This window comes from Cygnus olor, chromosome 1 (genome assembly GCF_009769625.2).
Source record: "Cygnus olor isolate bCygOlo1 chromosome 1, bCygOlo1.pri.v2, whole genome shotgun sequence".
NCBI classification, from domain to species: Eukaryota; Metazoa; Chordata; class Aves; order Anseriformes; family Anatidae; genus Cygnus; species Cygnus olor.
Window position 1 is genome coordinate 181,528,802 of NC_049169.1, and position 26,715 is coordinate 181,555,516.

At 38.5% G+C, this 26,715-nt stretch overlaps 1 protein-coding gene across 3 annotated transcripts; it reads right to left on the minus strand.

The window, feature by feature from the left end:
- Nucleotides 1–3: 3 nt before the first annotated feature.
- Nucleotides 4–26,520, minus strand: NEK5 (NIMA related kinase 5). 3 transcript variants are annotated; one of them, XM_040542976.1, is made up of 23 exons: nucleotides 25,565–26,520; nucleotides 24,845–24,985; nucleotides 22,934–23,030; nucleotides 22,169–22,266; nucleotides 20,095–20,178; nucleotides 19,917–19,987; nucleotides 17,817–17,903; nucleotides 17,334–17,388; nucleotides 15,584–15,784; nucleotides 15,418–15,499; nucleotides 14,709–14,836; nucleotides 10,896–11,095; nucleotides 10,003–10,069; nucleotides 9,545–9,664; nucleotides 8,614–8,697; nucleotides 8,405–8,509; nucleotides 6,651–6,731; nucleotides 5,727–5,795; nucleotides 3,979–4,102; nucleotides 3,654–3,782; nucleotides 2,581–2,718; nucleotides 1,319–1,430; nucleotides 4–924 (listed from the first exon to the last, which is right to left on the minus strand). In XM_040542976.1, the coding sequence occupies exons 2-23, from the start codon at nucleotides 24,959–24,961 to the stop codon at nucleotides 702–704; spliced, it is 2,472 nt and encodes an 823-aa protein (XP_040398910.1). In that variant the 5' UTR covers nucleotides 24,962–24,985; nucleotides 25,565–26,520; the 3' UTR covers nucleotides 4–701. The 3 variants fall into 3 exon arrangements, with proteins under 3 accessions (XP_040398910.1, XP_040398921.1, XP_040398901.1); XM_040542987.1 differs by having other exon boundaries at nucleotides 2,581–2,694; nucleotides 25,555–26,520; XM_040542967.1 differs by having other exon boundaries at nucleotides 25,555–26,520.
- Between the last annotated feature and the right edge of the window lie 195 nt (nucleotides 26,521–26,715).

Genomic DNA, 26,715 nt, shown 5'->3' on the forward strand with positions numbered 1-26,715 from the left:
TGTTTGTTTTTCCTTTATTTAAACTTCATCTGAATTAATGACACTGTGAAAATATGGTTGGAAGAAGTCATTGTTCAACCACTGGAACCCTGTCCTATGCTAGGAACTGGGGAACACGCGATTCTCATGGTGCTAGTAAAACCTTCTACTCCTACTGTATACAACTGCTCAATAGCTGGAAGTACTGTGTGCAGTCAGTGCTATGCAAATTAAACTATTGGAATTATAAAGCTTCAGTAGTGGTACTCAGATTATGAGAAGCTGGAAAAGTTTCTTAAAACAGGATGTTGATTGATCTACAGAAATAAAATCCACTGAGTAGGAGCCTTTCTGAAGTGATACAAAAATGGTTAAAGAGTATGCAGTCAGAAATTTGCCCGAACGAGTGTTGTCAGAGATGTCCCACGTAGCTTAGAACAAGAGAGAAAAGTGCATTTTAATCTGGATCGCAATTTTTCAAATTGTAGACATCTAAAATTAGCCTGATTTTTTTTTTCCTTCTAAAAAAATGGCAAAAACCCTTTCAATTTTAATTGAATGCTTAACTCTGTTGAAGAGTAGCTGATTTACTTGGCATTTAATGTCAGCTACCTGTTTTTTTTAAATTTGTCATTGATGCGGTTAAAATTTCAAGGATAGTAATGGTCCGAAACAGTAATCATGCTGGTGCTCTACGTAGCTGTTGCTTCTTGCTTGACTTTTTAATTATCTGTGTCAACACTAAGGGACTCACAGTTATTTTCTAGATCATCATTAGCTTTTCCAAACAGTTTGCTAGTTAAGCTCATCTTTTCTTCATGTGTTTGACCTTTATTTATTGAAAGCATGGAAGACTCTGTGGTTCTCTCTGCCAGAGGAGTTCCCACTTTTTCCAGAGATTCTTCCAGCTCATGTCTCAGTTCATCTTCAGAATCTTCAAAATTTCTGAAAATTTGAAAGAAAGTTTTATTAATTCTATGTGTCTGTTACGAGTGTTTCTAGTTTCCAAGCCTTTGAGATTGTTTAAAATGTTTTTTAAAGAATATGCAAACTACACACAAACTGCTTCTTTACCCTTCTCTGGAAGATTGTTTACCTATATTTATAAGGTGAAAAAAAACAGTTGCAAAGCCATGTTAACAATTCTGCATAACATTTTTAATGTCAGCATTGACATTTGACATATTATAGAATTGAAAATCAGATTAGCAGACTGTAAAACAAATTTTCTTCATTTATAAATTTAAAAGAACTGAGAAGAAAAGCTTTAGGCAATGCATCCTGTCATCTCATGAAAACTTCAGGTGAATGGATTTTTCTATTGAAGTGCTTGACTTACGTGTCCTCATCATCTGATCTTGGCTCAAGTCTACCATCATCAACAGCAACACTGGAGCACCTTTCTGAGTCATCTTCCTTGCTTTCTTTTGGCGACAGGGTTAATTTCCCTTCTGGAAAGGGAGAGAACATTCCTTTATTTGTATGTATATTAGCTAATTATACAGGTATATGTAAAGTAATAGAAAACAAGTAAACATTTGATTTTTTTTCCCCAGTGACCAACAATGTAAGTACCGTGCTTAACTGACTTGATCACGCATGTTTTAGTCAGTGGTTTATAACCTCTGCTCAGTGGCACCTCGCATGTTTGTAGACTTTAACCACAAAACTATAAAGGGTAAGAAAGAAGGTAAATCTGATGTTGGTGGATTCAAGTTCCTAACATGAGGGCCTGCACTTTCAGAAGAAAACTTAGGGGACTGCTGCTTGGGAAAGACTGAAAATTACTGCTTGAACGCAGTAGCTGTTATTCCTTAGAAATACTCGTTTTCAAAGACTGAAAGGCAACCTCAACATGAAAGGAGGGAGAACAATGACAAGAGTTATTGTTTTAGTACCTAATGGCTAAATTCTGTGGGTAATCCACTAGCAACCTCTCAGTTTGGTAACAATGTCAGCTTGAGTAGCAGGGCAGAACTGGGTGTTGAGGGAGTGTGGTATTTTAATACATGTAACAGATAAATAAAAAAGAACTTAAGAATACCTGCATGACCTTATTCTTGCTTTAGTCCTATGAACTGCTGACAGTAGTGAAAAGTGGTTTGAATTACTTTTTGCTTTTCCTTTTTTTTCAGTGTCAGCTGTATCAGCATGCACTATGCTGTAAAGTCAGTCACCACGGTAGTTTAAGCCATTACGTACTACAGTTTACAGCTGTTCTTCAGAAATACCTATATTTGCATTGTTTTTTACAGGGTTCTTCAACCTCAACAGTTTCATGGGCTAGATCCGGGTTTGTGGTATCTCCCATCTTGTTGGCAGTACCTCTGTCTACCCAAGCAAATAAAAAAAGCATATATGAAGTAATAATTGGTAAGCAGGGCTTGCCCTTTCCCCAGCTATTGAAAACAGCAAAGTCCTGAAAAAGGATGTTCCTTCACTGCTACAGGACAGACAGCAGTGGTTGCTGGCAGAGGCTGCCCACGCTTTTCTTGTTTGTCAGCTGCTTCAAAATGTTGGTTCTTGTCGCAGATCCTCTGCCAATGGTACAGTAACACGCTAAAGAAAACCATGTAAAATTGGCAGTAATGGACGTCCTACCTATTTCTTCTTCAAGCTGGATGAAGGAGGCATTAGACAGCTCTGCTTTTGCTAAGATGCTCAGGAGTGTCCCAGGTGCTGTTTGTTTCCATTGCTTCCTGTGTTCTGTGATGTCTTCAGGCAGAATGACACGGTCAGCTGAAGAACAGGAAGGTTCTCAGGTCACTAAATCATCACTGTGGCTTGGCACTTTTGCTAGAATTAGACTTTCTAATTTTGACACTGAGTTTTTCCTTTCATGTAATGCTGGAACCTGATTTTTTTTCCCTTGTGGAATATTTTCTCTCTTTTTTTTTTTTTTAATAATTATTTGATCTGATTGATACTGTAGAGGAAAAAAATAGTCTATTTATTTAGTCTAAAAAAATAGACAATTTATCACTAAAAACTTCTTAACACCGGTTTTAATGCTAAGTAATAAGCATATTAAGAATATACAGGTGCAGCTTCATTGAGCTGTCCTTGTTCTCAAATTTAGTGGCTTCTTAGGGCTGAAAAGCTTCAGAAGTTCCTGTTTTTCTTGTTCGTCATCTAAGGCGAAATGAACAAGAAGTGACATACTAACAATGCTCTCCTTTGTCTTGACTATCCACGCAAAAAATTCAGGTTGTTTCTGTGTGTCTGGGGTAGTGGGAGAACGGGGGAATACTGGAGCCCCTTGTTCACAGCACCCAGTGACTGGAGCTGCCTGGCACTGTCAGAAAACGAGCAATTCACCTCTGCAGAAAAGGAGCATCACCACAAACATACCTGCGTGAGGGTGCAGCAATACTAGTGTGGTGTGGGAAACCAGAACTCCACCACGCTCTTGGCTGGCTGGCCACAGACTGCCTAGGTCTTGTGTATCATAACTCAAGGCCCAAGGAAGCGGTAGTGGTCACTTGCATAGACTGGCATTTTCAGCCCATCACCGAGACCACAGAGTGCTTCAGATAAAAGTCCTTCTAACTAAATGCCTGTCAGATCATGTGAACATACTGGTATGGAATTGTTAGGAAAAGTATGTAAGTAGTCTGGCTGAATTTTAGTAGCTCCCTAATTTAACTTGCTGGAAAACATAAAAACCTTCTTACAAAATTCATTTTCAGCCATAGGATGTACAGATGTGACATCAGCATTGGCTAAAAAAATCAGTAGTGTCTGGGGGGTTCCAGTTTGCCACTGCTTCCTGTTTTCTTCAGTATCACCTGCATCACTGGACCCTAAGGGGAAGAAAAGAGGAGGCAAAGTTACTTCATTTTTTAAAAATAGATTTCAGTGGAATTATAATGTTGATTATAAGATATAATGAGAGAGAAACATCAGACAAATTTGCTATAGCCTACAGTTACTGAATTTACCTTCCTTTTAACTAATTTTCAGAATTAATCCTAAGTATCCCATTTCCTTAAGAAATACCTGTTTGGTATCCGGAAAGTTCTTCCAAAGCCCCGTCCACGGGATCTTCATAAACTTCCACCAGTTTCTCCTTAAGATTCTCCATATCCACAAAAGTTAACATCTCATCGGCTTTATCTTGTACCTGAAAAAACAATAGAAAGAGAAAACATATATTTGACAATAACTAATTTCTTCTGTGTTTGCCAGCCATTCTCGTGTATGCACAGGCAAGTTGTGTAACCAAACACAAAGCAGCTGGACTTGAAAGTCTCACTGTGGGCTGTGTGGCCCTGTGATACAACAAAATGACAAGAAACAACAATGACAGAACAGTGCTTAATAAGTGTACATATACTGGAAAGAAAGTCTGTTTTCTCTGTTGCTGTTACAAATACTTTAAACATTCTAATATAAAAATATTGATAGGTAGCTATTACATCCAATCAGCTAAAAATGTCATTTTAATAAATGAAATCACATCATGTGTGTAGTCTCACTTCTGTTATTTCCAAATAACGCCTGGTTCATCACAATCATTTTGCTTTGTGATGTAATCATAGTAAAAAGAAACAGCTGTGTGAATGTACTATTGAAATAACACAATTATCAAGCTAAGCTTTTAGTATTATTGGGGAGGAGGATATTTCAATCAAAAAATGGACAGGAACTTTGTTGTATCACTGTAAGACAACCAACCTTTCCCCAGAAAGGATGGAAAAAGCCTTATGCGAGCCAAAGAGAATGACACATGAATGAAAACAAAACAAAAAAAAATGTAATAGGATGTTGCCTTAGAGAATAATTTAGAATAACAGTTGTGTATTTCATGCTAGAGAAACCCTCCTCTGAGCTGAAAGATACCCTTTTTGAGCCATGGATAGCATGACTAGATTGTCAGGTTCTTCCCAGAAACTGTAATAGGCAGAAAGTTAACTTATGATCCCATTTCTCTGTAATGATACTGACTTTCTTCTTGCACAGCTCTACTAACGCTGTTCCTACTGATAGTATAAATCCTGCATGTGTCTTGGCCGTGGTCATCCCCTCTGTTTTAACCTATCTTGAAAATGAAGCAGCACCAGAAGAAATAGCCTGAGAAGACTCAGTTTCTGACCTTGGACTTGTGTAATTTATACTCTACCTGATGCTACTACTGGTCTTGCTTGCTCTTTTTGGTCTGTTACATGCATAAGCTTCAAGCACAATAGAGCCCTCGCAGGAATTTCTGGTTTTGTAGCGTTCACCAGTATGGGCTGAGTCATAGCTGTAGTTTTCTAGCGTATATAAACTGATAAGGATTTTGCAGAGTTACGTTTTCTATAAAACTGTACTAAGTTCTCATTTTCAAGAAGTAATAACCACATTTTCAAAAGCAGTATAGCTAATAATTGCAGAAGTGGCCATTATCATTTCAGAAAATACTCAAAGAAATGTACTAAATTCACAAATCAAATTCGGCATTTGCAGACTAATTCACTTTTGAGCTGTGTTTTTCCCCTCAGCCCAATTTACAAAATGAAAATATCTGCACCCGTTCACCACTTCTCATGTGAAAGATTGACCCAGATACCATCCAATTTCTCAAGCAATCATCTCCTTGAAGAAAGTCTGATATATGCAAGATGTCAACAAAGCCTCAACACGAAGCTTCATTATAACACAGGTAGAGGATGACAGTAATATAAACAGTTAAACCTTACCTCACAGAGCTACTGTCATGGTTTCAGATTACTAAAGAAAATGCTTTGAATATAAGCGAAGCCTACCTCTGCTTCTTGAATGTTGTCTTCCTCAGGAACACATTCATCTAAATTAATTTCAAACTTTATTCCTCCCTGAAGAAAATTCAGACACTTCGTTAAAATATGTTATTAAATAAAAACATTTAATTAAATGTACACAGATGACATGGAATTTAAATGGAACTTGAAAGTTATTTTTCTATTAAAATAACTTCAATTTTCTTCTGTTTAACAAGATAAGTTGAACAAATAGGACAAAAATAGATTGCTCTGAGGTACACTTTATGGATATTTTCAAATGACTGCATCCACTAGAGAAGGCTGGAACATTTTAAGAAAAGATGTCTTTGATAATCATTTAATTCAAATCCTTGCAATACACGGAGTTGGTTCGTACAGTTGGTTCTCAGCCATTATTAATATTTGAACACTGCGCTGCTTCGGTGCAGAATTTCACAAAACACCTTTAGACCACTTCAGAATTATGTTATCTTATGATCTTATTATCTTATCAGAAATGTTCCTAATATCTTATGTGCATTTCTATTCAACTCCCAGCCGCTTTTACAATTTAAAAGCACTATAGAGAAGAAAGTTTTACAACAATATGTTAAGAAATTAGCAGCCTGACATAGCTTCACTTAGAGTAAACAAGCGGTTTGATATAAAGGTAAGTGAGGATTGATTACTGCCTGAGAAGATTTAAAGGGAGCCTCCCTCGAATGACCAGAAAAGCTCTGCTGTATGTTTCTTTTCTTAGGGATTCTATCCTGTCACAGAAACTTTTAGCAAACAGCATTAGACCAATACTCTTAACTGATTCTCAAATAACTTGATTTCCAGAGCTACTGTGGCATAACAGAATCACTTGAAATGTACAGATTTAAGAAGAAAATGGGGAAAAAAAAAAAAGGCACAAAAACAAATAAAAACAGTAAGTATGGATACCTTTGTGCTATATTCCTTCTCCAAAATGTTTTGATCTTGCCTATCTTGGAGTGTGACTTGTTCAAAGTTTTCCTCCATGTTCTGGAGGGAGAGAAAAAAAAAAACAACTTTAAAATGCACTCTTTGGAACCAGTATATGTATATACCCTATATAAAAAGACTCTTTTTAGTAATAAATGTTGCCATTGATTTCCTTTTATATACACCAATAAGAATAGTTCATTCATTGCCTTATTTAGATTCTAATGCCAAAAGACATAATTCTGGCTTATCTAGCAGAAAAACAGGATTTTTCAAAAACATGTTTAGAGGATACAGTACTGCGTCCAGAAACAACACATCTTTTCTCTTCTATCATGATATGCAAGATGACTCACGCTGATTTCATTCCGGCAGACTTTGGAAGTGATGAAAATCAAGATTATAATTGAAACCTATACCTGTACAAAGTCTAGCCATGCTTCATATTATCCTGTTTGCTGGTTAACACCTAAAAGCTATTTAATTACTCCTCTGCATATTCCTATGCCCTGTGTTAGAACATGCCACATAAAAGCAAAGTAAATAATTACATACAGCTCCTTCAGTGACCTCCTGCTATGAGGACGTGTCCTCAACCTCAGGTGAAGCCACAATTCACAGATTGTACTTTTTAGAAATACCTACGCAGTTTCTCCAGTAGATGGAGTGCCCATGAATTAAGGTGACAAACAGGTGTAAAACCTTTTTTTTTTTTTTTTTTTCAATTATGCATTTCCCATGGGAATAACATTTCTGTCCTGTTGTGGCTTCGGTGGCATATGGCATATCCCACCAAATGGTGTGTGGCATCATTTTAGTAAAAGCCAGCTCCAGGATCCATGAATATCACTGAAGAGTGTCCTACTTAAAATGTCAGCTTTGGCCCCCGTTCCAGCTGCAGTAGGGTAGCAACGTCTGTCACCAGTTTATGTGGAGGTCTGCCCCTTGCTGCTGAACAGCGCAGGAAATCCTGCACTACATGAAGGAAATTCTGACTGAAGAATCCTATTAACTAGATCAGCATTGTTTCCCTTTCAGAATAAGCTGGCAATTTGCACGCTGAGATAAATTTTAATAAGTTGAGGCTTTCATTCCATTCACTTGAGGAGAAGCAGACTTGTTGCCGCAGAACTCCATGTGGTCTGGACACCACATCTGGTTTTCATCACACCAGTATTTTAAAGTAGAAGTGGAACAATTCTGAAACTCCATTCCACTGCCTGTGTTGGTAGTATTTGATGACACAGAAGTGATGGATTCCTGTAGCTGAAATCTTTGGCTCTGCTTCTTCCTCCCACTTCTCCCAATCTTCTGTTTGAGTAAGGAATCCACAGAAAACTGGAATGTAACATACACCCTACATTGGATCCTTACAGGAAAAGTAATTATGTTCTACTCTGAGCTCGTATTTACCGTGTCTCCTGCACAGGATTCTCATGAAGGTCTGCGCTGTGAGTGGCTTCTTTACTTCACTCAGAAAGCAAGGAAAAGAAACACACCACAAAAAGAAAAGAAACAAAAGTACCTCCCAATAATTATAGGGGAAAAACAATTACCAAAACAAATCAGAACTCATCCCAATAAAGTTTCCAGGCTATTCAAGAAAGGAACCTAGGAAGATTTTCAGATGCGGTGCAAACATCAGGTAAGATTTAAGCTTTAGCATTTTTCAGGACTCTCGCAGAGTGAATCAAAGGCCACACATAAAAAGTTTTGTTTAGACTACGAGATACCTCAAGTGATTCTTCTTTTGTTCCAGCCGTATCTGTGCTTTCAGACTGGTTCTCAGCTTTCCCTTGCCTCACCAGATAGGTTTTATCTTGTATTTTTTGATTGTCCTAGGGAACAGGTTTATAAAATTTTCATTTCAATTACTGATTAAGTGTACTACCTTAAAAAAGGAGAAGAAAAAATGACTGCATGCAAGTTTGAGCTTTGCTACCTGGAGTACTCCTGCTCTGAATCTGAATTCTTTTATATTGCTGTGGTATTCTTCCCGAATTTTCTGTAACTGTTTCAGGTACTCCTATTAAACAACATTAAGGTAGAATACGTATTTATTAGAAAGACATACAGAAATAGCACTAGCTCAACAAAATATTCTATGGCTATCAAACTGCGTATATGTGAGAAAAAGGGATCTGTGTCCACTACTGCCAATTTTAAAGATTGCTTAATACTTCCTATTAGAGGACGTTTAGGAGTTATAACTGTTCCAGACTTTAACCCTTTTGAAGCTTTTCTGAATGTTTTATGCTGGATTTTCTGTCCAGTTACACCTAAAATAGTTAATTCCAAGAATAAACTAAGAATTGTCTGAGTAATGACTCAAAAAATTCACAATCTTAACACAGAGGACTGAAAATTAGGAGGACAAAAAAAATTATAAACCATTTATTGTATTGCAACCTCCTTCCCAAAATAAAACAGAAGTTTATTGTTTCTGTATAAAATAATTTCCTAAAGTTAAAGTATGGAAGCAACAGGCATAACATACTATTATATCATATTCTAAATGTCACCATATGATTTATGAGCAATGACTATACATACATGAATAGTCAGGTAAGACTGTTTTCTGTGATTTGTAAATGTGAGGATCTGTTGTCCTCCACCGTTAGTTTGTTCAGTGAAGGAATTCCTCTAATCTCAGCAGAACTGAAATCAAAATCAAGGTCCTAGTTTTCAAAAAGATTATGGAGGTCAGCTTTTGCGCAAGTCTTCACTGGTTTCTCCAAGATGGAACCAGATGAGCACAGAGCTTATATTTTCCTAGTGGTCCAATGGAAAAAAAAAAATCTCACATAAAGAACACTATTGTCAAGGAGTGTAAGAAAACAGCTTTAAGCAACTCAGGAAAATATTTTATTTACCTGTTCTTTCATTTCATTCTTTCTAGACACGTCCTGATGATGCAATTTGAGATACTCTTCCGTTATTTTCTGCTGCTGTATTTGGTCATGATATGGGTCAGCAGAGGATGGCCGCAGTCCCTGTGGGTGTACAAATAAATCCCTGAGCAAAGGAATTTTCATTTAGAATCCTTTTCTTCAGGGCCTATTCAGTTCACTTTCCCTCTTCCACTGAAGATTGATGTAAGACAAGTGTGTAGTTTTGCAGGTAAGAGTCATAGTAGAATTTTACATTGCTATAGTTTGATATTAGAAAATAAAACCTCAAGATGACCATTGTAGAGCAGATCAACAGACCCGCTAGAGCAGAGCTTTCTATCTGTCAGTGCTACAGTCTATTGGAAAGACATCAATTCATCTCTGGGATTTTCATTCAGTTTCTTTTACAGATTTTATTCTGTGGTTCAGTACTTACTTACCAGCTGTTTTTCCACTTTAATCTTGTACTGCTGGGCTTCAAAACGCCTTTGAAGATATTCTGCAGGCCTGAGAGAAGAAAGCGATGTTCACATACTATATTTTATTTCACAGCTTCTATCTTCTGCACAAATAATTCTCTACCAGCTGTGTTTGTACTACGTGAACATATGTGTAGGGATAAAATATGTATAAATATGGAACAGTAAAATAACAAACAGAAAACATACTGATTTTGGGCGTTCCCCTTGCTATTATTTTGGTTACATTAATCTTCTGAAGAGCAAAGCTCTTCTTCACCTTCTATTTGATAAATGGTATGTGAAACTGTTAGTGAAAATAAAGTTATTTTTCCTGATCCTCTAAATGAGTGGTCAGTCATGGAATGGACGGACAATCTCAAAAGTAAGACAAAGGTTCTGCTTCTGCTTTGTAAAAGAAAGGCTTTAAAGTACACAGACTGCTGGAGAACGTGCCTTTATATCTGAAAACAAAATGTAAGCTCTGCAGGAAGACGACATTTGCATGGTCTGCCTCCTACTCTGTTCCCTCAAGTACAGAACAGCTTTTGCTCTTTAGATCTGATTCTGATTCTGGTGGGAAGCAAAGACAGTGCTTATCCTGTGTTTTACTCCACATTCAGTGAAACACTGAGATTTGGGAGACATTTTGATAATAAGATTTCAAACATCAGGACAATACAATCAGAAAGAACTTCTGCATAGACAGAAACAGGAGTTACATTGTACAATAAACTTAAGTAAAAAAAAATAAAAATCAAAGAACAAGGAGAGAAGGAACTATACTGAATACGCCATGTTTACAGTGCTAGTTAATCACGAAGGCTGATAACTGCAGGACAATTCACTACTAATAAATAGTGAGAAAGGTTTACCCGTCAGGTGGGGGAGGCGGAGGTGCAACTTGTCCTTTTTGTTTATAGTATTCCTCAACTCTTTGGCTGATGTGAGAAAGGTCATAATGTGCATTACCTTTCCTCTGCAAGCTGTCAAGTTTATCATAGTAATGACCATAATGGCCATGCGCTCTGGTATTCTCTGGCCTTTCTGCCATCTTAAATCTGGAGCTCTGTGGCTGAAAATACAATGAAGAATGTTAATTGCCCTGTTTTCATTTGTATCAATACCAGTTTGAACTATTTCCTGTCCTCCCCATTATGAGCTGCATGGTAATGCAGGCTGTCCACAGTAGAGTTAGTGTTAAGTTCTCCAAGCCCTTTCTTAAATAATCCAGAAACTTCCTAACTTGCTACATACAGGGTGTATTTAATCTTACTGTGGTCTTTCCCTTTTCCCCTGCTCCATCAGCTCCTGTGATTAAGCAGCAGCCCACGCTGTGCGAGTCAGTCCACATGGGGCTTTGCACCCTGTACCTTGGTTGCCCTTGAGCCACGCCATCATTCTGAAGCCCAAAGCACTGAGTTAATTCCAGGAGAGTTTTACTTTGACATGTGACAGCAAGGGGAACCTGGGATGTAGTTGTGGGCAGTAAACATGCAGACTGCTGCCTTCAGGGGAGCACTGTGCTCGTGCATAATCTCGTTGATTATGTGCCTGTGGGAGCTTGCCTTTGATTTCTCCAAGTCCTCACTGTGATGAAACATTCCTGTATTTCTACTTTGTGACAAGACTGTCTTTTCCATCTCGTAAGAACAATGAAGAGAAAGGTGATCGTCTAGCTGCTGCTGCATGATAAAAAAGAACTGCAGTAAGACATCCACAAACATTTCCATGGTGGGAGGCTAAAAATCACTACATGGTGTATGAGCAAAATGCTGAATATTGCTTATTTTTCTTGCATAAATTATAAAGCATCTCGGTATCCCTTCATTAGATGGTAAATATGTTAATTATTGCTCCTTAGAAACACTGAAAATAGAGTCATCTACCTACAGCATAGTCCAGATTATAAAGATTATATAGTCCAGCACAATATAGATTCATATCTATAGAAGAAAATTTTCCACTGCCAGTAATGATCCCAGGGACGAGGTAATTTCAGAAAGTGTACGTGTTGTCTCTCCCTGGATGAAGTTTTAGAGTATGGTATCCAGAAGTATGGCAATCTCAAGCAATCGGAAAAACAAATCAGACCATCTAAATAAGAGGGTTGAGAACTACGAGCAGTGAAGCTTGCACTCTTTCTCCCCTCCGAGAAAGTCTGCAGCAAAGAAGACATACCCCTGGTGGAAGAGGTTCAGGGTAGAGAATACTAGAGCAAACTGGACAGAAGTAAGTCCACTGGCCCTGATGGGATGTACCCACGAGTGCTGAGGGAGCTGGCAAACGTCATTGTGAAGCCACTGTTTATTATCTTTGATTGACTATGGTACTTGTGAGAGGAAAGCAGATGTCAATCTTATCTTCAAAAAGGGCAGGAAGGAGGACTCACAGCACTACAGGCCAGTCTGCCCCACTGGCAGCAGGCAGGGTAATGGAACAAATTATCCTGGAAACCATTTCCAGACACAGAAAAGACAAGAAGGTGATCAGGCATAGTCAGCATGGATTCACAAAGGGAAGGTCATGCTTGACCGACCTGATAGCCTTCTACAATGAAATGAGTGGCTTGGAAGAGAAAGGGAGAGCAGTGGATATTGCCTGCCTCACTTCAGTACAGTTTTTGGTGCTGTCTCCCTAAAGATCCTCATAGAGAAGCTGATGAAGTATGGGCTGGATGAGCAGAGAGGTAGGCTGAAAACTGGCTGGCACCAGAGGTGATCATGTTACAAAGCCTAGCTGGAGGCCAGTAACTAGCAGCTTACCCCAGGGGTCAATACTGGGCCCAATCCTGCTTCACATCTTTGATAACGATCTGGATGATGGGGCAGTGTGCTTTCAGTAAGTCTGCTGCTGATGCAAACCTGAGGAGAGCGGCTGACATGCCAGGGGTCACGCTGTCATCCAGAAGGACCTCAGCAGGCCGGAGAAATGGGCTGACAGGAACCTCATGGAGTTCAGCAAGGGGACGTGCAAAGTCCTGCACCTGGGGAGGAACAACCCCAGGCATCAGTACATGCTGGGGGACCCCGCAAGGAAGAGGACCTGCGGGTCCTGGTGGATAAGCTGAACATGAAAACAGTGCCCTTGTGGCAAAAAAAGGCTAACGGTATCCTGTCTCGTATTAGGCAAAGTACTGCAGCAGGTCAAGGGGAGTGTTCCTCCCCCTCTCCTCTGCATTAGTGAGGGCACACCTGGAGGGCTGTGGCCAGTTCTGTCTCCCCCCCAGTACAAGAGAGACTGGAGCTACTGGAGAGAGGCCAGTGAAAGGCCACGGTGATAATTCAGGGACTGGAGCACCTCTCATGAGGAAATGCTGAAAGACCTGGGATTGTTTAGCCTAGAGAAGGCTCAGGGGGAATCTCATCAGTGTGTGCAAATACCTCAAGGAAGGGTACAAAGAAAATGGGGCCAGGCTCTATTCAGCGGTGTTCAGGACAAGAGACAATGGGCACAGACTGAAACACAGCAAGTTCCAGCTGAATATAAGCAAAACATTTTTTACTGTGAGGGTGACCAAACACTGGAAGAGAGAGGTTGTGAAATCTCAGTTGTTGGAGATCTTCAAAAGTCATACGGATGTGGTCCTGGGCAAGTGGCTCTAGGTGTCCCTGCGTGGACAAGATGACCTGTAAGGGTCCCTTCCAGTCTCAAATATTCTGTGATTCTGTGAACCCTGAAGCAACTTATTCAAAGCATGACGCTATGCAAATATCCCCACAACCCTGAAAAAAAATATGTTTTCTTCATTTAGATGATGAAAGACTGTGGGAACTTACCCAGTGATAACATTAGAGCATGTTTGGCAGATCCAAACACTGTGGACAAAATTCTGCCTCTGATTACAGCAGAGCATGATGAAAGGAAACTCAGCCAGCATCTCTGCACTTGCCTGGATATGCACAAATGTAACTATGAGGAAAACTAAGTCCTGTGTTCTGCATTGGGCCAGCACTATCCCCAGGTATCTAAGTGACTGCTTGAGGGCTGCAGTTCTGGGAATTCCACAAATCTCTACATCAGCTAATCTACCGTAACTGCAATGTGCAATTACTGCTGGGAGCTCCCGGATCCTAACTGTGCTTTGCTCTGGTTCGTCAGCACCCAAGAGAGCACTACATGCTCTTGAAGATAAATGTGAGGGTGTGAGATGATGCCAAGTAAGAGGCTAGAGATAGCACATAGCTTGAGGAAACAATGAGGTAGAAAATGAGAGAGGGACACAGATCAGACACAGATCACTGTGAGGAACTGGGGCTTCCTGCTGTAAGGTTTTATCCCAGTTTGTTTTAATAGTATCTGAAATGAGGGCAGAGGGCACCACTAATCTTGCCCACGAATGGGCCCTCAGGAGGTGTGACATAAAAGAATCGGTACATTTGCTTTTATGGCAGAAATGCAAACCCAAAGTTCATTTGCCTTTGTGCAAACATAAATGCAAAGTGTGCCTGACTGCTTTTGTTACAAAGGACCAGGCTGAAGCAGCCTGAACTCCGTGTTTCCCACTTAGGCTTTCTAAAACACCTCTTCTGAGACTTCTGCAGTCCTTAACTGTCTCCACTGACTTGCTGTAGGCATTAGGTTGAATTTAATTTATCTTAAAGAAGCCTTTTAAAGGACCTTTTCTAACAGGAGGAATTTGCCTTCTAAGATAATTAAATGTTATCAGCGATGTGGATGCACCATACCTGAGGCTGCTGCCATCCTGAAGGTTCCCATTCACTTCTTTGAAAGAATTCCTGCGTCTTGACAGGCGTCACCATTCCAGATTCTGGAGGAACTTCGTCCATGACTCTCCCTTTCTGAAGCTTACATTCTTTTTAAAAATAAAAGATTAACAAGTTACCTTCTGTGCTTCCTACATGATTATTGATCACGCAGTTGCAAACCATAGTAGGGTGCATACACCTAACACTGACAGGCTGAGCCAATAAACGCTCCTTACATCCTTTCATCATACTTCACCACACCTCACAGTTCCCAGGAATTCTGCCTTTCATTCTTAGAATGACATGTTTTTGAAAACATTATGACTTGTTACACTCATGTAGAGTGGATTTTAGTACCTAGTTTTGCAAAGAAGTACACTGAATAGAAGGGAGACCTCTATAAACCAGAAATGTATTGCAGCTTTTCTAGCTGAATGCTGCAAGTGATGTGGTCTCAGAGCTGGCTTTTCCTGAACAGGGAGGACAGTGATTCAATGTCTAGGGTAAATGCTTCTGCTGTTTCAGTTCTCTCCTTTTTTTTTTTTTTTTTAATTTCCAAATTTGTCTGGAACTCTTGTATCCAAGACTGCAGCAAAGACTGTTGGAGCAAGTTATCACCATCAAGTATGTCACAACTAACAAATGTTAGTGTAGAACCAATGTTAAAATCATTAAATATTATCTTTACCTTGTATCAGCTTGGCTCCAGGCTGTGATGCTGAAGGCTTTCTTCTGTGTATCACAGTGAGACTGAGTTCTTCCTGTGTTAACTATAAACAAAAAAGTATCAGATAGAATTGTTTATACTACAATATGTATTTTTCTCTTGGCAAGCAGCAGTACAAGGCACTCACCTCAGGGGGCAAATATCTGAGAACAAGCTTCTGCAAGAAGGGCTTCCTCAAAATAGAATTCATAGATGGCCGATCTCTTGGAGATACTTTAAACAACTGGGAAATTAACATCCTCAGATCATACGAATATTTGGGAGACACGGGCTGAAAATATCCTCTGCAAATCTTCAGCACCAGCTGGTGCAAGCTATTGCCTTCAAACTTAATCATTAAAAGCAATAGAAAGAGGACAGTAAGTACTGCTGGTTGGAAATGATGGACTAAACATCCAAATTTGAAAAGGGTACTTGCGGACAGAAGCCCTGTGCTATGCAATCTCTTCACAAATAATTTCCCCCTATCCATAGTTTGCTGTGAGAAATTAACAGAACTATTCTCTAACTACTTGCTGGTTATGTTCTCCTATTTAAGCTACGTGACTCAGCAGGTCTGATAGCTTTGGTACTCGGAAGAGGTTTTTCGGAGTGTCATATGTCATACAGTGTCATACAATAACACAGACACAATTTTTCCAGGATTAAACATCAATAGTTTTGCCAAAAGCTGTTCAGCAGAGACCTGCACACATACTGCTTTCACAGCGTTCCCCTTCAAAGCCTCAGTTCCCACAACTTAGCCTCTGTGGTCTGTGTTCTCTCAGGAACCAGGGTACAATCTGATTTTTAACAGCTGATGCCACTCAGCTGACTCTGTCCTCTCTGTTCAGAAGATCTCTTAATATGTCAGCATCAGTCTGCTTTTTAGGGCCTCAGGCAGGCAAAACTAATTTTGAAAGCAACAACTTTCTTAAATTACTATTTTATTTATTTGGATAATTTGAAGGTGTTGTAACCAAAATTTGCTCTTGCATTTCCTTTCTACATCAGCATCTAGTTCCTGCCTTCAAATTAAAAACATGGGCAGCAATATGAAATGAGGTTGGATCAGGTGATCTTGGAGGTCTCTTCCAACCTAAATGATCCCGTGATTCTGTGAAACAGAATAGCTAATATTCATAAGAAGAAATAATGATGTTTTCTCACTTCGTGAAATCTGGAATTTTCCTCCCTTGTTCTCAGCTCAGCACAATTGCTCTCCCTTCCAGTGCTGCTCTGCTGACTTTGACCATAATAAAGCCCAGGTCAACTTCTGCTGGGCCCAGGAATCCGACCCTTTTTCTGTTGTTGAGATTAGTTTCTGCTTTGTTCCCTTGTCCACATTCACAGGCTGAGGATTACTTGAGGCTCAGATCATGCAGAGGACAGCACAGTTTCCTGAAGATGCTATCTCAGTTATCTTTTGACATGAATGTGCTTCCAAACAAAATACAACTTTTAGGAAAATGTTTCTTGAGACTTGAAATGCTCTCCGGGGAAACATAGGTTTCAAACTCTTTAGCAAGTACAGATTAGTATTTTCAAGTAGAAATGAATAAAATTATGTGCCTAAAGCCTAACCTTGAAGTATAGCTTTAATTCTTTCCATCTGCCTTTTGAGAAAGTATAGCACTTATTAAAGAGTAAATATATGTTTGACATACATATATACATATACATAAAAATTCTAGAAATACAATATAATATATTGTATTTTAGTATGCTCAAAAAATTCAATACAAAATATTAAACACTGGCAGTCATCCTTTAATATCAAGAAGTAAATTGAAAATAATTCTAGTAGCTGTCTATGAATATTGTTATAACTACATATATCCCAGGCTGTTCAGTCTATTTTTAGTAATATGATATTGATCTGATTCTAAGATACTTACAGGATGCTTTAGTGCACACAGCTCATAGAGCACGCAGCCAAGAGACCAAATATCTCTGTAAATAAAAGGAATTCAAGTTTCAGGAAAAGCCTATAATATTTTCATAGATGTAATCATTTTTTTTTTTTTTCAGCTCTCAAATTTACTAGCATCATTCCATCGGAGATTAATATTGGTGCAACTTTTGATATTTCTGAGGATGCATTGAAAAGAAAAAAACTTAAATTTATTTTTTAGCTCTGGCACCAATGTTTCTACAGTACCTAACTAGGTTCTATTATTATTATTGGAAAAGGCACATGATATAAATGATGCCTGCTTAATATTCTTAGCAGGACTGAAGAGTAAAGCTATCTCTAGCTGATGCATGTGAAATTCCTGGTGCCCTGCAGAAATACAGATTTAAACCATGACATCATGGTAAGTTTTCTTGTGCCTGCACACCCTCATGAACAAGCATATGAAGAAAACAGAGAGACTCACGTTTTATTGTTATATGGTCGATTTTGACAGATCTCGGGTGACAGATAATAAGGCGTCCCTATGCAGGTATAGGCAAACTCCATGGTGCTAATGAAACACAATGAATAAAAAGGCTTACACATTGTATAAGTCTGCAAGCAATTGAGTTAGAGCCTGTGGGGGTTATTATTTCTGCTCTCAAAATAGTTGAATAATAGCTTGATGGAACAACCCAAGAAACACAAAAGCACTTCCCATTTCTGTGTAAAAATGACCAACTATTTTAATGCAGTGTTTGCATTTCAACAGAAATCACAAGAATTCTCTTTTCCCCACTTTTTACCAGCATCGTAATCAACATTTGCAAGGAACGATGATCATTAACACATAATTCTGAAAGCTGTCAACCACACCTCAAAATATTCGAAGTCTCCAACATACTCATTGAAATAAGATCGTAGGTGCCAGTCAGTCATGCAAGCTAGAAACTGCAGAAGGTGGAACAACTGTCCAGAAACTAAAGCAAGAGTAAATGAATTCTATTTCCATCTTTGCTGCTGACTTGCTATGTAGGTATAGCCGAATACCACCGGTTGGATTCATTCCACTTGCTTTTAGTTATCTACCCTGTGGATGTCAGCAAGAGCCACTGGGAAGTCAGCGGAGAGAAACAGAATCACAGAGTGTGATTCCTCTCACTCTATAGTATAAGTTTAAAGTTACCCTCTTTATAGAGAATATGAAGTCTGACTGCCAGAGGTGTCAAGGATACCTAACAAAGTAAAACTATTGGGCACTATATGGCATTTGGAAGTGGAGAATGGAGATGAAATGCCTTTGTGTATCACAGGGGAAGGGAAGAAGAGGGACCAGGAAAATTAGTTCACTCATCACGTGAGAAAAAGTACATTCAAGCTCCAAATATTTTTGTCTCTATAGTCCCAGATACCTATTAAATACTCCTCAAAATGCCCATACTTGCGCATTCACATTCTGAGGTTTACTTTCAGCAAGACTTCCCAGCTCTGATGCACCACCAAACTTTCAAAGTTATTTAGGCCTAATTTCAAAGCAATCTGATGGGGCCTTGACAGAAATTACCTATGCTGTACATTCACCTGAAGAATGCATTAAAGTATTTTATACAGGTACACAGTTAAGTAAGTCTGAAGAGAGTGCACAAACTGTCTATGCTGGTTAAAGTTTTTATTGTGTAGACAGAAATGTGATTCAGCTTGGATTGATTTAATTTAGGGATAGGAAAAGTTGCAACAAGTGAATTGCAGGAGGGGGAGTACAAAGCAACTGAGAAGGACTGACAATAGAAGGACTATCTGCAAAATGATCATCAGAGGAAATCATCTTTCCACAAACTGTGGAACTTCATTGCCACAAGATCCTGCCAAGGTCAAAGATATCAAGAGGCTCAGAAAAGAGATCAAATTCAAGCCTTGTCCTTCTGTTAGCAAGCCCCCTGGCATGTTTTGACCACGTCAAAAAGCACTCTCCTAGACAATGTCTGGCCACTATGTAGGTTAGGCCAACCTTGTCCCCAGAGTCAATAAAGATAAGAACACCCTCTTCGGCAGAGGTTTAGCCAGAGGGATGCAAGCCATGACAAAACATTTACTCTAAGGGCCAGAGAAGAATGGGTTCTGGCTTTTTTTTTTTTTTTTTTTTTTTTTTTTTTTTTTTAATATAGGCACAGTTTTGAAGAACATACTAAGAAAAGAAATAGTATGACCTGAACAAACTCTTTTCTTACACTACTTCCAAATGCTTAATGCTGTTCACTGCTTTTTCTTTCCATGAAGCACCAGAAGTGATCATCAAGGACTGCAAAAAAAGAGTTGTACCTCCAGAGTTTCTCTATGTCAGTTCCATAAGGAACAGGGAAAGATTGAGGGAAAGACGCCCTAACAAGAGTCCAGTTACAAGGATCTGTGGTTATGTTCAGGACGGCACATTTTAGGATACCAGAAAAAAATAATATAGTGACAGACCCATGATATCCTAGACCAAGCATAGTCCACAAACAATTTGCACATTCAGGTTGCATTCTGAACATTCAGAAATAGTCACATTTGGTGTAGATCATAGACTAATGAAAGAGGTGCTTACTTGGTCAACTGTCTTGCTATGCCAAAGTCCCCAAGCTTTGCTATCTTTCCATTATTGCTAAGAAAAATGTTCTGCAAACAAAGAAGAAACTGGTATGCAAAAAATGAAACATGGCACAGCTTCTAAAGCAAATTTTGACATGAAAAAATCACCCCCCTTCCAGTTCTAGTTTTACTACCTGTGCTTTTACATCTCTGTGTAAAATCTTTCTGTCATGAATATGCTTCAGGCCCAAGGAGATCTGCACAAACCAACTCAAAATCTGTGGTGAAAGACAAAAGGAATAGATATCTGATAAATTTGATATATAGATAAATTTGCATGGCTCTAATTTCCAATGGGACATCTTACTGAAAATATGTACAATAAAGACAACAACAAAATCTAAAATGTTGAGCACACGCAATATAGAATAGTAAGAAAAAATATTTTTGAATTAGTAAAATTAATGCCATAGTTTTGCTTTCCTTTCTCAGTGCTATCAGGAAACTAAATGGAAATAAATACCAACTCCCACTTCCTGTATCCCAGTCAAGTTTTCATTGACTATGACAAGACCATTACTTGAGCAAGGACTGAATAATCATGTCAAAAAAGAGTTAAGAATACTAGACATTTATTTAGAAATGAGTTCAAAAACACGACAGAAATGGGTGGCATCTTCTTAACCCTCAGCAGTGGAAGTCATACCATGCATTTATAGTATTTGTAATCATACCAAATGTGATCCAGGAAAGAAGAAATAGAGGATGAAGGTCTGCAATGTGGTTAAACAACAGAGGTATGAAGAAACTTGTGATAATAAGTAATCACAACAGTTTATCCTTGCCCCAGGACAGCTCTTAAGCGTGTATTTAACTTCAGATATACGTGATTTATTGAATAAGGGCTGCTGGACTTAATTCAGAAACAAAAGATGTGCTTACATGCTCCTATCTTAAGGACAATTGATGGTCATGGAAGACTTTAATTCAAGCAATAATCTTTCATCTAGTAATGCTTAACATTTCACAGATGATTTCCTGAATATGGCTGATGTCATAAATGAGACTTTCTTAGGCATATACTTGAAAATATAAAGATTTTTTTAACGATGTTACGTTAAATTGGGCAATTTGCTCTCTGTTCTTGATTATCAGATGCATCTTTAGTTTCTATAATCCCTTCTGACTGTATTTCCTTTGTCTTTCTTTGGATCTGTGATTCTGTGGATATGCATCATTTTGTCTTGGCAAGAGTTTTGTGTGTGTTGGTTCCCTGTTTTGTCTTTTCATGATCTGTGACTTTGTCCTCTTTTTATTTTCTCTCATTTTTCTCATTCTTTCTCTCTGCCTCTATTATGACTCCCAACTGGATCATAAAATTCACCATTGCTGAACCAATAATTCACTTCCAACTGACTTCTACGCTAAGGAGTTTCTCTTTTCCTACTAAAGGAAAAAGAAATGTCACAAAATTTCTTTTTTTTCCTTTTTTTTTCACTTCTATACTTTAGAGTAGATTTTCACTAACACGTTAGATACTCTCTGTCTAGTATCTAGGTAAGTTTTCATTGCAACTGCAAAAGTGAAAGACTACGCATAATAAATATCCTTAGAGTTCCAAATATGAAGTCCAACATATAAAAGATTTCCTTCAGCAAGCTAAAGTTAGTTAAAAGATGAAGGAATAAGTTAAGGAGTAGTAGGAAATTCTGTTTCTGTGAATTGCAATACCTCTCATACGCGCCTATTTACAAACTGAAATACCTGTGAACATGCTCCAAAAGCAGTCAGAATTCTGGCGTTGTTCCTCTGTGTCAGTTTAACAATTTAAATGGCATCAGAGAACTCTTGACCCAAATAAAATGAATGAGAGATTTACCACTGACTAGTATAAAGCACGATATGTCATGATGCAAATAGCATAAAAGAATGAAAATTTCGTATATAATACATCCCCCTACACCTCTAAAACACCTTGTAAAAATAAAGCCTTTCTGGCTGAGCAGGTGTACTATTAAGATAAAGTGCCTCCAGAATACAAGGAGCAATGGAAAGAATATAATTGGCATCAATATACTGTTAATAAATTAATTTAAGATCTTAAACAAGTCTAAAAGAAAACTAAATTCCCACTAAAACTATCAAAGTTTCTTTAAAATGTTCAGTTTTTTTATAAGAGGTCAGAAAAGAAACAGTAGCTAGCAGTGCATAATTCAAACAATGTGTTTTACATAATACGTCCTTTCCTCTAAAGGTAATTTATTTCACCTGGTCCTCGTCAAACAGTACTCCATGCTGCATATTTATCCGCTTCATTAAATCTCCACCATCACAGTATTCCATCATGATATATAGCTTGTTGTTTTCTGAAAGGAAAAGTATTTCTTGCCTTTATTCCTTTATTACTCATTAATACAGCAATAAATTATTAAATTCCACTTGAAACATACATTAATTGTATGCTTTCTATGGACACTAGCCTTCACCTTTGCTTCACAGGCCCTCCAAAATCCAGCATGAGCCTCAGCTGGAAAGCCGCTCCACCCCTTCCCTCAGTCCCAAAGTCCAAGCCAAATCTTTTCTGCAACCTTACTGATACCCCAAAATATATTTTTTTCCTATTTTCCTATTTTTCCTATTTTCTAATTCATTTTATTTCCTATTTCCTGCTGTGCTCAAAAACTCTCTTTTTCTATTGAAGCTCCTGAGAAAGTCTCACAAAACTCTGGACCTCTGTTGAAGGTCAAGATTAAAGTTCAAGGGAGGCAATGCACACACCTCAGGATCTAGTGTTTGCTTCAGAGTACTTTTGGTCCCACCCACCCACCCACAAGGAGAAAGAAAGTGATGACTGAACCTGGTACCTTGTGTTCATTTTTAGGAGTTGGCACCTAACCCCACCGATAAGTAAGGTGCTGGGGATAGGCCTATGGTTGGGCAATACGAACAAACTAGGTTTTGCTGCCTTTATAGTCACAAATAAACCTTTGTGCCTTTATAGTCACAAATAAAATAAAAATGTTAAAAGTAAACCTTGCAAAGAAGCAAAGAAGGTGACTATATTTGCATGCTTCATCTTGGCCAGAAGAATGACTTCTTTCCGCGAGGCTTCTTTTTCTTTCACAGGCATCTACAAAGAATTAAGGAACTATATGCTAGCGATGATGTATTTAAGTCTCTTCAATAATAGTTACATTGCTGTCAAATCATTCCCGCAAGTACGTAAAGATTGTGCTAAGTTGATGCAGAAATACTAGAACATATGATGTACACACATTCGCAGCATATGTTTGTAAATATACTGGAACATTATCAAAGTAAAACCAAATTATGATGTTTTACAAACAGGCAAATGTCTACCTTTAAACTTTCTACACAAATGTTATTACCAATTGTTGGTTGAGAGTTGAGTTGGTGAATAGAGGTAAACTCAAAAGTTAAACTTCCCTTACGTATTAGAATAATAAAGGTCTAGGTGAGTCTGTGTTCTTAATAAGGGTGATTTCAAAAGAATGAAGTTAAAAACAAAGATCTTCTGTTTTACAGTTGTTATGAGTTCTTGCAACATTTCAAGCAAAATCTTTACCCCGTTATAGTAAATGGAAAACTTATATTTGGTTCATTGTAACCACACTTTCATCAGTATTATTTCTTATAAACTCATGTTTCAGTGATTCCATACTGATTCTATTAAAATGTCCTCTTTCATTTACAAAAGTAAGTTTCTTACTCTCATTCTTAAGAAATAATTTTGAAATGTAACCCTTAAAGATTCAAAAATCAAAAGGTGAAAATAAAGACACACAATCAGCCATATAAATGACACAGAGACATACCACATACTAGAAAGACACTCTACCACGTAAGAAAAATCTTACTACTTTGAAGTCAGAATTTTCTGTAACCACCTCTTGATTTTTAAACAACTGTGATAAGCAATAACACTTTATTAACTTACGTTTTTCTATTTTGCATACATCAAAATATGAGATTAGAAATAACCATATTACTGGTCATGAACACAGAAAAACTATTTTTTATTTAGTTGTCATTACTAGTATATCAATTTTTCTGGGTTTGAACCTGAAGGTTATGTAGCTTTTCCTAGAACTGACACATAAAAATTCATTCTTCTGTTATGATTCTCTAAAACATTAGAAGTTCACTAGCATGGCCCAGAATGTAAGGGCTGTCACATGCAAGTAGACGCTCACTGAAATTGACCTCTGAATTCCCTGTACTGAAATCACATGGAGTTTAATTGTGTGTCTTTTTGGAACTGGACCTAGGAGTGGCATTACTCTGACACCTGAGCTAGCCACCCTAACCTGCCTTTACAGCCCACAGAAAGAAACATGGCGTTTATGGCCCAATTCACTTCATTCTGAAACAGAAGTCTAAAACACACGCAGTAAACAGTATCCCTTGTTCTCGAAGAAAGGGAGTCAAGCCAGGTAGGTGAGATAATGACAGCTACAGAATGGACATTTCAAATTAGATGAATCAAAATGCCTTATGCATAAATGAGAATCAGAAAGATTGTTGTGTATTACTCTCATGCCTGAAAACATGCATGTTGGAAAAAAAAAAAAAAGAAAAAGAAAAAGTTTAGAGAAATGTATCACAAAATCATGGCTTGTTATTTCAGTAGCAATAGTTTTGTTGTAGTTGAATCATCTGCTATAAAGCTTAAATCAGGTAGCGTCGCATATGGTAGGTAAAGCGTTGAAAAAAAAAAAAAGAAAAAAAAGAAAAAACCTGTTAATATAAAAACATAGTTATGTTTTTAAAATCACTAAACAGGCAGTCAAAGTGTACAGTCTTTGGAAAGTTTGTCATCAAGATGCAACCACAAATGTGACACCCAAGCTCATACGTTAGCTAAATGCAGTTGTCGTAATTCTGTAAATAACTACTGTTATCATCCAGGTTTTGTTGTTTTACCTTAGTTAAATCAATCTCTTTGATGACACATTGCTCATTATCCACTTTTCCTTTTGCCAAGAATATTTTGCCATAAGATCCTTCTCCAATTTTCTTAAGGATTTCATATTTATCCATGATGTCTTTATCTTAAAGCAGTGGCTAAAACAAGAGTCCCCAAATTAGTATTGCATGTAGTCGGTGCTATAACATCTGAGTTTGTCTACTGAAGTAGAAACTGCCTTTCATTACTGTATTTTTTCCTCACATTTTTGTCACATTTTGTCACATTTTTATTAATGATGCAGATTCATCCTCAAAATGTCATCTCCTGGAAGACTGCAAATTATTGTGGATCTGAACTTTCCTTAAGCAGCAAGTTTATGAGTGTCTCGTAAAGGAAAGCATGAAACATGGTCCTAGCAAACCCTAAAATTAAAAAATGAGAAGGCAGCAGAAAGTATTATGGTATGGTATTATTATGGTATTATGGTATGGTATTATTCTTAGAGGTCTTTTCCAACCTTAATAATTCTATGATTCTGGGAAGTTTGACGTTATTTATTGAAGTTAACAATACTGCACACTTGTTCTTTTAATGGAAAACATAAAATTATAGTGCGTTTCTTGTTGAACTTTCTATGGTGGAAATGACCAAGTAGCCTGGGTCATTACCACTGGGTATTTGCAACCTATCCGCAAGCAAGCTTAGAGGGCTAATACACATGCACACTCTAAAACTGTTCTTATTAGTTGGACTAAGTTTTAGCCAGGAAGATTTGGTAAGACACTGCACTTTTCCTGTCAGGAAGGAAAGCCAGGCTCGGTAGCAGACCACCTCGGCCTGCGTGAAGCCATCTCCGCGGGCCGGGGCCCTTCCCGCCCTGCTGTGGTGTCGTCGCCATGGCGACGGCGCGCACCGAGCGGGCGGCCCTGGCCGGGGCCACCCTCAGGCGAGGTCCGGGCGGGGGGACGCGGTACCTGCGTGCGGCCGCCGCCTCCGGAGCCCCCCGCGGCCAGACGGAGGAGGAGGAGGAAGATGAGCAGCCTTACCCTGTCTGCCCTGCCCTCGGCGGGGTGTGGCGTCTGTGGCACTGCCCTCGCACCCCTCCGGGAGGAGAAGGAGGCTGGATTGCTTCAGGCAGCCGGCGCCTTCTGCCCGCGGTGAGGGACTTTGGGTGTGGGCAACAGAGAAGTGGGAAACAGCCCCGTTCCACACCTTGACATTTTCTAAAGCTTTTCATATTTATTTTTCTCCAGTATTATTTATTTTAACACAGTCCAGAAGCACCTCCCAGGGAGAACTGTACTGGGGTCATGTCTACACTTCCCTGTCAGGCTTCTCACCGCTAATGACTATTTAGTACCCAACAGCCAGCCCAAATAGCACCATTAAACTTAAATTACACGTAATGCTTCCTGCAGAAGTTTATCTCCTTATCAAAATGGGGAAAATTGTCCTTTTTAATGAACAAAGTAGGTTTCTTCTACACATGCAAATGGCATATATAAAAATCTTGTCATGGAAGGCAAAAGTTCACTCTCAGGTATTGTCAGAGGATTAACAGCTGCGTGAACTAAGCCTCAAATAATTAGCATAGCTAAATGTTCTCCATAAAATGCCCTTCAGACAAAATCAGTTATTCCTACTGTGCAGTACTTCAAGACATAGTCAGGAAGAAAAACTTCATGCACAACTGTCACTTCTCTGAAATAAGACAAAGAAGGCAATTTAAACAATGCTGTTAGCACTAATGCCTTTGGCTGAACATTTCTACAAAGCTATTACCAACTCTAAATATATTTAATATCTACTTTTTTTGTTATTTGCAAGTGTTCTACCTAGAAAGGTTATTTATTATGCATCCCTCCCCTTAGTTTGCCCTACAGAA

What these genes read in the sequence shown, in the direction of transcription:
- NEK5 (XM_040542976.1), bottom strand. Translation starts at nt 24,961, where the DNA reads ATGGATAAATATGAAATCCTTAAGAAAATTGGAGAAGGATCTTATGGC. An exon ending in CAAAAGAAGAATCACTTGAG is followed by an intron (nt 6,732 to 8,404) that starts GTATCTCGTAGT and finishes CTCTCCCTCCAG; the next exon opens with AACATGGAGGAAAACTTTGA. An exon ending in AGAAGGAATATAGCACAAAG is followed by an intron (nt 5,796 to 6,650) that starts GTATCCATACTT and finishes AATTTTCTTCAG; the next exon opens with GGAGGAATAAAGTTTGAAAT.